At 46.0% G+C, this 11,731-nt stretch overlaps 1 protein-coding gene across 2 annotated transcripts in view; it reads right to left on the bottom strand.

The window, feature by feature from the left end:
- tnrc18 (trinucleotide repeat containing 18) overlaps positions 1 to 10,821 on the bottom strand; it is a 43,151-nt gene extending 32,330 nt beyond the window's left edge. Inside the window, exon 1 of one of the 2 annotated variants that reach the window (XM_034593024.1) lies at positions 9,939 to 10,821. In XM_034593024.1, coding sequence (XP_034448915.1) covers positions 9,939 to 10,146 — 208 coding nt within the window. In that variant the 5' untranslated portion in view covers positions 10,147 to 10,821. The remainder of the gene's footprint in view (positions 1 to 9,938) is intronic. The other variant, XM_034593023.1, reaches the window with a different exon arrangement.
- Between the last annotated feature and the right edge of the window lie 910 nt (positions 10,822 to 11,731).

The raw sequence follows: 11,731 nt of genomic DNA, 5'->3' as shown, positions 1-11,731 counted from the left end.
TGAGCAACTGTGACCTAGTTCCTTGCAACGCTGAATGCAAATAACTTCACACTTCATCCAACAGCACAGTGGCTGCACCTTATCGATCTCGTCCTCCTTGATAAAAGTTAAAATTGAACCACTGTCAAAAATGTTGGATAAATAAACGCTGTTGCACTCAGGAGTTCACCGAGTCTTCCTGTGACTGCCTCTGCCAACAAATCATATCCTTCTTCTTCGGGTAGAATCACGATTAGCAAACCAAAATCAGGATTCATCCCACAGATTCAGACCTCATCCACACTAATACGTTTTAATTTGAAAACATATCAACCCTGCTACGGCTACACATGGCCTCCACACTAGTCCGGAGTTTTAGAGCAGCTGAAACGGTGACGTTTGGAAACAGCGGCTTGCTACCATTTTAGTTTGGAAATGATGATGTATAAACCGCTTGCCGATTGGGTCTTTTCGGTCACAGCTAGGCCTTCGCCGATTCGTCAGGCTCCTATCACATGACCCTTGTGGGGGAGACCAGATCTTATTCAAGCAATCTGTGACAATTCCCATGTCCAGCACAACGCAGATGCCCAGTGTACGTGAGTGGTGGCGTGATATGCGTTTTCAGGCGTGTTGGTACAGACAGTGATTAAAAACTGAGTTGAAGTTTTTTTTTTTTAAATACAAAGAACCCTTTTTAAACCGCCACCTTTCCACCCTTCACTCCAGTGCGTGCATGTGTGTCAGGCTACGTGCCAGCGGTGTTGTTATAACAAATCATTCTCACCTAGAATCCATTTCCTAATTGTTACCTGGTGTGTGAGGAACAAAATGTAGACGTAGCCCCCTTGACACACACACACACACACAGAAGACATTCACACACACACCACCTGTCAAGGATGTTGAAGTCCTGTAGGATGTCAGCAGTTTCCATTCCTTCAGGCCAAACACCAGGGTCTCACACGCACTCTCACACAGACACACACACAAAGATGCCCCAGTAGAGTGCAGATCAATCTCAGCATCACAGCCGCCTACAGGCCTTTTATTCATGTGCGCACACACACACACACACACACACACACACACACACACCTTCATGCCAGTGTTCAGTGAAAAAAATAAAAACCTAAATTCCCATTCCCCCTTCCTGAACAGTGTAAAGGAGGAAGAGGAGGGAGGAGAAGAACGAGGGGAAACATTTGTGCTCTTCGTTCCAGAAACAACATCCAAATGGTAGCTGAGAGGGAAACATTTCTTTAAATGTTTTGAAATGACTCTTTCATTACCTCCCTCTCTTTTTTTCACTCTGCCCTTTCCTTCCTTCCTTCCTCTCTCTCTCTCTTTCCCTTTACAACTCCATCCCACTTTCCCACCATGGACACACACACACACACACACCAGTTGGCTCTCACTTCACAAGACAGTTAGTTTGCCATATTGGGATAAGAGAGTTGCCAAGAAACACGCTCTCTGACTCCCAACACGTTCTGAGCCTCCATTTTCAGATCCTCATAAGAAGCGTATCTCGGAATCAGAGAAGAGGAGGAGGAGGAGGAGGAAGAAGAGGTCTGCTGCAAATGAATTCTGATAGAGACGAAGCTGTACATCCGACACACACACACACAAAACAATACTGGAACACGTACAAAAACACAGAAGATACGAGAGATACTCTAGTATAAATGTCTGACACACACACACACACACACACACCACACACACACACACACTGTGAACCCATCTGTTACCCATCAGTGGTACTCAGAGCTGGGTTAGCTTGAGGGGAATCTCTATTGATCTCTGTTTTTCATTCCCGGCAAGAAAAACATTCAAACAGTAAAACTGTGCAGGGCTGTCCGGCTCTGCCACAGCTATAACTGGCACACTGACACTGGTAACCATTAATCCTGACTGTAAAGCAGAGGAAGCGCTCCCCACACAAACACGGGGGTGAAACGTGTGTCTGTCAACAGAGACTGCATCTCTCTTTGTGTGTGTGTGTGTGTGTGTGTGTGTGTGTGTGTGTGTGTGTGTGTGTGTGTGTGTGTGTGTGTGTGTGTGTGTGTGTGTGTGTTCAGCCAGGCTGCGAGCATGTGGCTTTAAGTGTGTTAATGATTTCAAAATGTACAAGTCTGGGTTTCCTGTTTTCTGGGCTGTTTAGAGGAAACTATTTTGTTTGTGTGTTTGTGAGCTCAAGCTGAACACAAGCGGTTTCGCAAGTTCACAAATACCTCGGCTTTTACGATGAGCTCAAGTTTCGACATGGTCAACTTTTAGTTTTACATATCACGGTGCAACATGTTAATAAAGCCCCTCTTTCCACTGGTGAAAACGCCCACTAACATCTGGCTTTTGTCTGGAGTGGGAATGGATATAATCTGCATTAATTCCTGGGTATAATGACAATAGACACAGGTTTTTAAATCCGCTCCTAACGGCTGTTACAGAAACCAGACACCAAGGTGAACGTGCCAATTTTGGCAAGACAGCGAGTTGAGGGAGCGCTTCAGTTTTCGGTGAATTCGTGACATCGCCCCAGGGGTAAAAAAAAACAGAGAGGCAAACTTTTCTACTCGCAATGGGAAAGGAGCCAGTTGCCTTTTTAACTCATGTTCATAAACAGCTAATTTTGGTGTAAAGGAGGTTTCTCGAATGAGTCTCTTGCGTTGCTGTACAGTTTTGTTGATGAAGCTGTTTCGCAATTTTCAAAGGAAATGTACAGCGTACAGAGCAGAGTCAATCAAATAATTTTGTGTAACTCAGAAAATAGAAAGTAGGTCTGGAATGTCTATGTATCAGACCATACCAGGATATGGAGTCACCTCGGAAATGTTTGGTATTTTACCTCTGTACTCTGATTAAGGAGGGTGTAAGAGATGGTGTCGTATTTGGTAAAAACACCTTAAATGGGAAGTTTAAAAAAGCCTGTGTCAAGAAAAGAGGGAAATAACTGTCACAGACAAAATGAGCGAAGGCTGTTAACTGCTGAGCTTTCGTATCTTCTAAGAAAAACAGAAACTAGACATAAGTCAAAATGGCAGAAATGTAATCATGCCAATGACAACAATTGTTTGTTTCCTCTCTTATATACATTTTGTCTGTCTAATGCGTCTTGTATGTTTATGTAAAGCCCTTTGAGTTGCCGCTGGGTCTGAAATGTGTTGTATAAATAAACGTGCCATGCCAATAAAAATTGTAGAGGGAGAACATATGTTTTTCCATCGCACCTATAAATAAGATGCACATCATGGATGTAATGACGCAAGCGGTGCATGAAGAAAATCTGTTTCTACATTAAATTATTGGAATAAAACGATTTTTGCCAAAACAAAACAAATGCTTAGGTTTCAAAAATCAATCAGTCAAAGGTTTTAGAAACACCCAAATTTGTCCAGTTTATATTGAAATGTCAGCCGGTCACGGTGTTAAACAACGAGACGCGGTGCAAAGGGAAGTGGAAAACTACTCATCGAAAAGAAAAAAGAAAACAGCTGAGAAGTAACTTCAGGGACAGCGACTGAACCCTGTTATTAAACTGGTCCTGGTGCTGAATTATTTAAGACCATATCATAAGCTCCAACTTTATCAGTTCTGCTCTCAGTAGTTAAAATAGATTTTCTATTTATTACAGAGACATAAACGTTATCTTGCAAATTTTCTTTCTCCACCTCTTCCGATTAAGACATTTGTCTATTCTGCATTTTACACTGTCTCCAATCTAGATCTTTCTCTCTCTGCACCGTGCACACACGCACACGCACACACACACACACACACACACCTTGCTGCTTTTAGTGAGACTTAGTTGTCAAAGCGGACAATGCTTGTTGCTACAGGTGCAACAGGTCTTCTGCATGTGGGGGTGGAAACTCGAGACGTCTCTGGAAACATGTAGAATGTAAGTCCATCACATGCATGTGGAGAAACACACAGTTTAACTGCAAAGCTCTTAGTTCATCCGTCACTGTCCCGGCTCTGTTGTGTGTGTGCGAGCAGCCTGGAGACCACACACACAGGGAACCAAACTATACAAACACTGGTTACTGATTAAAAGTAAGGATTAGCCAAATGACTGTTGTGGGTGTTTTCATAACTTCAGTCTGAAATGGTTGGAGCAGGCAACATAAACATATGTAACTACATAACACGAGAAAGAGGGTGAGTGTTGCAGTGACAGTAAAATCTTAACAATACCAACAACGTTGTGTTTTAACGTTTCAGCTGCTGAAACTCAGACTCATGTGTGTTTGAACCTCGTTGTGTCAGGCTGTGACAGTCAAATCTGCTGTGAAGACTGCAGTTGTTATTTTAAACACACGCACACACACACACATACCCGATACCAGCAAATGTGAAGGACCCACACACAATCATGCAGTGTCACACACATACAGAATGGTATGCACAGTTGCACGTCACAGGTGCACTGAAACACACACAGACACATATGTACTTAAAGACATGTGACGAGTACTAGTTAAACCTGTAGCACAGGATACTGCTGTGTGCTATAACGACAAATATCTATTGTTTCAATATCACGTTCTATCGTTGATTTTTTTTAATGCTGTAAAATTACTCTGTACGACAACGTTTTTTTTTTATTATTGGGATGATACTGGGTTTTTCCACAACACACGCAGGGGAAGAAATGTATATGAAAGAAACACACACATGTTGGAGAGTGGAGGGGTCATTCCAAACAGGAATAGGACTCTGGAGGGTGTTTTCTGTCAAACTGAAGTGGTTTGGTTATGACACAGACTAGAAAATCCTACTTTACAAATTATACAACAGACACAACACACTCCCAACACAACTAACCTGGTTTACCAAATGTACCGTCTCACAAGAGTTTAAAACTTAACATCCGCAGAGACACGGCCAGAAGTAACGTGAGAAATAAGAGTAAGAACATGTATCATTATCTGGTGACTTTCATGATCTGATTTAAGAAATGTGTGATGAACGCTATCAACTATTCACAGGAAAGAAAAGTGAAGAAATAAGTAATAACTGGTCGATTAAGTGAGACCGTTCCTGGGGTGTTAGTGCTGAGAGGAAAAAAGCTCAGCAAGGACAATTAAGTGAGCAAATTATTCGGCCGAGTTAATCTCAGGATGATTTAAAACTAAATGGCAGATGTCAGTTAATGGTCAGAGGTGCAGGTCGCCCGGGCGGCTCAGCTGGCTCAAGCACATAATTAAGAAACAGTCGAATGTGGCTACTCTCACACGTCAGACCTGCTCCCTGTGTGTCTTTCGTGTCACTGCGCATTCTGAAATGCGGGTCTCCGGGGAGGAATATTATAAACCTTATGTAACGGGACACGTAGCGAGCGCGACATGCCGCCAAACCGACAGACACAAGGCAGTGTGTGACCTTTGTGTGTCGGAGGGTGTTGTTTGAGTCAAAGGAAGGTTCTGGCAGAGGGAACGACTTAGCTAATGCTTTAGGTATTTCAACATGCCACAGCACGCTCTTCCACACACACATCTGTCACTCTTGTGTTTGACAGCTGCGCGTGTGTGTGTGCGCATTGTTTGTGTGCGTGCGTGTGAGTGACTGTGCGTGTCATTAGTCTGCCTCTGACAGGTTTATTGTAGCAGGGCAGTGGAGCCTTGTGCCTTCTCTTAAGGGAGCCTGTTTTCTCTCCTGAAAGATTCAATTAAACTGAGAGACGATGCGTCCGAGCCACATCTCTCACTCACACGCACACGCACACACACACACACACACACACGTAAGAGTCTGTGTCTTGAAAACATATAAACACACACTAACCACATTAATGTTAACGTAAACAGACACATTAACCAAGTAGAGTGGAAGACAAATGGGCATCGGGCAAGACAACCCTGGCCTGCCACGCACACTGCATGAATTATACTTATACCCCTGTACCCATGAGTGTGTGTGTGTGTGTGTGTGTGTTTTTACATTTGAAGGGCCACCACATTCATCTAACCGTGTTTGAATGTGTTGTGGTCAGGATAAATCTCCTCCTTTCTCTCTGCAGAGACTCCCAGGGGGAAACCCCGGCTCTAACTGCACTAAGCACAATCACATGCTTCTATTCCCATACACAAGAGCTCAATCCTCTCATCTACACTGATACTCACTCTCACACACACGCATGCACACACACACCTCAGCTCTTATCCTTGGAAAACAAAACCCTGCTTTCCACCTTAGGGACTGTGCCCATTTATTTCTCCTTTTCCATTTGTCTTGAGCGAGTTTCATCTCTATCTACTGATTCCTCTTCTCTGCCCTCCCCATGACCCCTACTTTTGACTCACCCGTCTCACTCCCATCCTCTGCTGCTGAACACTGATGATGCGTGTGCATGCTTGTGTGCACATGTGGGTGTGTAGGAGACAAAAGAGCAGAAAAGTTGCTTGTTCAGGTGCGTTTATCCCTTAAGCCACACAGATGAGGGGCATCATCTTTGCCTCATTAAGCATCCATTTGTTCCAAACTGCACTCCCCAAACTTGTACGGTCATTATATATATTAAAAGCAATCATCTACAACAATGCCCTAATGGATATAACACAACTGGGATTCATCCTCCAACCAGTCTGTGCACGCTCCCACATGAATATCTGCTCTGAACACCTAGGAAAAAAAGCTGCAGAGGAAATTATGTGTTTTAACTTTTCCTGCAGCTGCGGCAACGTAACTTTGTTTGTTTAAAGAGATAAGAACTTAGTTAATTTGCCAAAATCCATTCAAAGAGATGTTGAACACAGTTTGATCGTCAAATGATAACTAAGTAACGCAATGCCATAGAGTATTTGGCAGCAAAAATGCCTTTCACAGGAAAACTCCCTGCTCATCCTTAGATTCCTGATAAACAGTTTTAAAAAAAGTACAGCCACATCAACCTTTAACAGAAATAGTACAGTTTTGAAAATAAGCATCTGTGGTCTCGTCTCCTCGGTGCAGTCGCGTTTCAGACGGTTCTACCGCCGCGGCTCTTGGATGCGAGAGTGAGGGAAGAGGACAGATGGCCTCAATCCGGTGATGGAGTCACCGGCAGACCTCCAGTAGACAGAGGACCATTCATAGCCATTTTACATCCTTAAACTGCGACTCAGACCTTATTGCGTGTTAATATATAACCTATGCTAAACAAAGGGTAATAAAATGATGTCTTTACACAGGGTCCCCTTTAGGCTACAAGCAGCACAAACGTCCACAATCTATTTGCAGCTTCACAATGCATTTAAAACAAATGTTAATCTTTCTCACACACACACACACACACACACACACACACACACACACACACACACACACACACACACACACACACACACACACACACACACACACACACACACACACACACACACACACACACACACACACACACACACACACACACACACACACACACGCGGAGGTGTGGAAATAAAAGAGACTTTACTTCATTAAATCAGGTGGAGATCCTATTAAAACTGAGCTAAAAAATAAATTATGGGAGACCGCTGGGAAATAGGTGTGTGCTGGCAGCTATTAATGGTGAACCCTGCTATCAAGAGCTCAGCCAAACACAACTGTGCAGAAGATGTGGAGATCTTTTCCAGCACATGTAAACAACAGCAGCAGCAGGGCGGTCTCGGCTCCTCTGATTGCACACTGGCTCCTTGAGCGCTGGAATCATGCTGCTCATTGCAATTAAATGGGAACATTATCAACATTTGCGGTTGCTGAGTAATTATCACGTAACAGGCCTGTATGGTGTTATTACAAGCATGGGACCGAGATCTCAGCCGGGTTTGATGAATGTAATGTGTGGGGATTTGATATTGAGGAGCGCCATAAAGCTAAATGACCTGTGTCGTACAGTGGTGTGTTTCAGTGGGTGGAGGCAGCGAGTGTGCGTAGGGGAGATGAGAGTCAGGGAGTGAGAAGGTCAGTGTGTGGGCAGAATAAAATGCATCCCGTTTTAAAAGGAGTGTTTAAACTGCCAATCTGGGCCGGAACAGTGGCCGGGTCAATTCCACTTCACCAACTGCCCCCCCCCCCCCCACATAGACTTGCATGCATGTCTGCACGCACGCACGCACGCACACACCACAAGCAGTTTTCAGCTTATTTCAGAGCCACAGGAGGGAGAATGGAAGAACATCGTCCCAGCGAAACTGCTCCTGCTCCTGCTGCTGCAAAGACGTTTTTACCAGCAAATGGTGTTTGCAGGGTGAAACCCAAACGCCTCATCGTTTCACCTAAAAAACCTCTCCATGTTATTCTGGAGGCACAGAAATCCGCTGTCCCCTCGCACGTCTCTTTCCCAGAACATCCGTCAGTCATCCTTACCCTCCCTGCTGCGAGTTGGTTTTCATCTCTGACAGCTTTTCATGTGCTTGTGTGCGTGGAGTGTGTGTGTATGCTCTGCCGGTGTGTCAAATTAACGCTTCATCAGAGCCCTGCCCTGCATGCACCACCTCACTTTACTAGACCTTCTGTACCCCACGCTCCAAGCGACAAGCACAGCACTGAACCCACGCTCGACGGCGAGGACGGGGGGGAACACAGACTCAGCTCGATATTATCATCCTCGGGGTTTACCTCTGAAAAGAAACCAGTAACTAGAAACTGTAATTTGATCTGCAGCTTCACGGAGATGTAAGTAACTCGATGACGGTGTTTGTCAGACTTTCCATTTTCCAAAAGAGGCGGTCGACAAACAGCATATTTGAACCCTGACCAGTTCTGACTTCCCGCTCTGACGGACCACAAAACTGTATGCAAACACTCACTGTTATCTTTTTAACACCGTGTTATTTTAAGACTTCCATTACTAATAGCAGGAACAGAGCTCAGTGTGCAGGCAGCAAAGTGAAAGAAAAATCACCAGCAGCTCTGCGGGGAATAACATTTACTGGATGATCTACTGACTGAAGCCAGGTAACACACACACACAGTGATGTAAACAAACACATGGGGGTTTTCCCTCTGCCTCTTTTATGTCACACATTTTCTTTAATGGCCAAACACATCAAGATCATCCGCCTTGCATCTAAGACTCACACACACACACACACACACACACACACACACACACACACACACACACACACACACACACACACACACACACACACACACACACACACACACACACACACACACACACACACACTAGAGTGATGTAAACAAACACATGGGGGTTTTCTTAAGGGAGCCAGTGCCTGTTTTATGCCACACCTTTTATTTAATGGCCAAACATATCAAAGTCCTCCACCTTGCACCTGATCTGCTCATTTAAACACACAAACCAGTTTCCTCACACGGTCCCTGGATGCACCTGGAGCAGCAGTGAATGTCCAACACAATTTATACAAGCGCAGGGGAAGGGGGGAAAAACAGCATCGACCATTTGCCAAATGTTCCCGAGGAGCAGCTTCATCACTTCAGATACTAGAACCGGAGCCACAGCCATTCCTCACTCGTACGATCACTCCGGCAAATTACCCCAGCAGGGGAAGAAGTGGTCCGTCATCAAGGTCACAACATTACCACCCCCCTACTCTCCCAAACACGGGCACACACACACACACAACCTGCACTGGCGGGGTGATGGTCCACATGCAATCCAAAACCACTGCACCCTGACCTGCCGCAACAACATCCACACAGCCCGGTGGTGTGTCCGACAACCAGGCGGCAAGTGTGTTGCTGGAAACCCGCCTGGTAATTTTCCGCCGGTGCCCCCTCGCCGAGGAGCTTTATCACGGTGCCGTACTTTCACATGTGAAACTTGTCCCCGCTCCACAGCACCGAGGCTCGGTTCCCACTACACCGACACGATGACCGCACACTGTGCCGCGAACCGTGCGCATTTTGGCGCAGCGTTATTCCAAGTTAATCATTGATAAACGGAGGGTTGTGCTCCGGTGGCACCGGCGGTAAGGCGACCTGGTGTCAGGTGTTGTACTCACTGTGGTGTGGATGGAGGTTAATGGCCGATGGCAAGAATTTTCCAGAGTGGAGAGGCGGCGGGTGACTCGCGCCCAAGTGACCGGGCGAGGGAGGGATCCTCCCGGCTGCTGCTGCTGCTCCGAGTCGGTGAGACTCCATGGCGAGCCCCGCCAACAACGGAGGTGGTACGTGGACGGATCGGGGAGGTCCGAAATCTCTGCCATCCATTATCCACACAGGGGAAAGTTATAAAAAGAAATTGTCCCCGTATTCCGAAAAAAAAAAGACAGCGTCGGCTATGATAATGTCTTTAGTTTCCCAGGCGACCCGGGATCCCTCTCAGCCATCCCGCTGACCTGGAAAACACAAGAGCAAAGCGGCGTGACTGTCGGTGCGAGGCGCAGAAAACTGTTCCGAACACTTGGAGGATTTCTCGCGTTTGCAGCGAACAGGCGGCCCCGAACGCGCAATGACGCAGTTTGGAAAACCACTTCAAAAACTAAACCCCGGGTCTTATCTGCTCGATGTGAGGGAGAAGCGAGGTCCTGCTAATGCATCAAAACCGCGGGTCTCGATGCGGGTTTAACTTATATCCACGATATTGTGGTGTGTGTGTGTGTGTTTCAGCGGAGTCGCGCCGCTCCTCCTCCCCGGCTGCAGAGCGAGCGAGGCGGCCGCTCCGGGGCTCCGCTTCCCGGGGAAACACGCAGGAGAGAGGCGGCAAGCTGGCTGCTCTGCACCGGCCGTGAGAACACCGAGCGACCCGGCAACGAACAACGCGTTTAACGGGGGGAAATTTAACAACCTATTCTCCTTTTTTTTTTAAATTTCTAATCATGAAATTGTTTTTATTCTAAACCGTAAACCAGCAATGGAGGCTCTGGGCCGGGCTGTAAACCAATACACCATAAATACTGCAGGCGCATCGCATATAAATTTCAAACGGGTTAAAAATAAATAAGGTCGCAAAAACCTGCATCATTAATCAGCGGGGCTCGCGGTGTTCTGTTGCCCGCAGAGGCGAATTCAGTCCGGGTTAGTTCGCCAGTGGACATGGGTGCTGCCCGGGGAGAGGAACCAGCAACCAGCCCGGTGAAACACTCGAGTTTAAAAACAGAAAACCCCCTCGTTTTTTAAAAAGAGATAAAAGATATCGACAAAAGATGTGAGCTGATATTTAAATTAAAAACACATTTTACAGCATTAATCGACGGATTGTTCAGTTGATCGAATCGGTTTAAATTGTTGATTTTACTCGTTTTCTGATTAAAAATAAATACAAACCCTGGGAGACGAGTAACGTTCAAAAACACAAAAATTAAACTTTTTGTTAGAAAAACCTCGAGACTTTATCCGCAGAGATTCAGATTCTCTGTCTCTGGGAACCCAACGAGTGTTTGTTGTTGTGCTTTTTTTACGCATTTGCACGAAATATAAAAACACAAGTGAGTCAAATTAATTAAAGTTAAAAACAAGAACAAATGCGAGTTAACCTCCAAGCAAGAGGCTGCGAGCGAACACACAACAGCGGTGACTCGTGATAGCCAGGCGGGCGGGAGGTGGAGGAAGGCTCGGTCAGAAAAATCACAATAAACGCTTCTTTCCTTTTTTCCTCCATTATGAAAACACAGCGGTCGCTCGTGTCGCCTGTGGCCGCGGTGGAGGGCTCTCCGGAGGGGCAGTGATCCAGGCGGCCGGTCGGCGGAGCTCCATGCGGCGGTGGTGCTGCTGGGAGGCGGCGGCGGAGGAAGAAGCTCCGCGTCTCAGCCACGTTTCAAACTTTTCCACGGTTCCTCTAACGACGCCGCAGAAA

Source organism: Hippoglossus hippoglossus, chromosome 8 (genome assembly GCF_009819705.1).
Source record: "Hippoglossus hippoglossus isolate fHipHip1 chromosome 8, fHipHip1.pri, whole genome shotgun sequence".
NCBI classification, from domain to species: domain Eukaryota; kingdom Metazoa; phylum Chordata; class Actinopteri; order Pleuronectiformes; family Pleuronectidae; genus Hippoglossus; species Hippoglossus hippoglossus.
The sequence above is the reverse complement of the archived record's forward strand: the minus strand, read 5'-3'. Positions and strand labels throughout refer to the sequence as shown.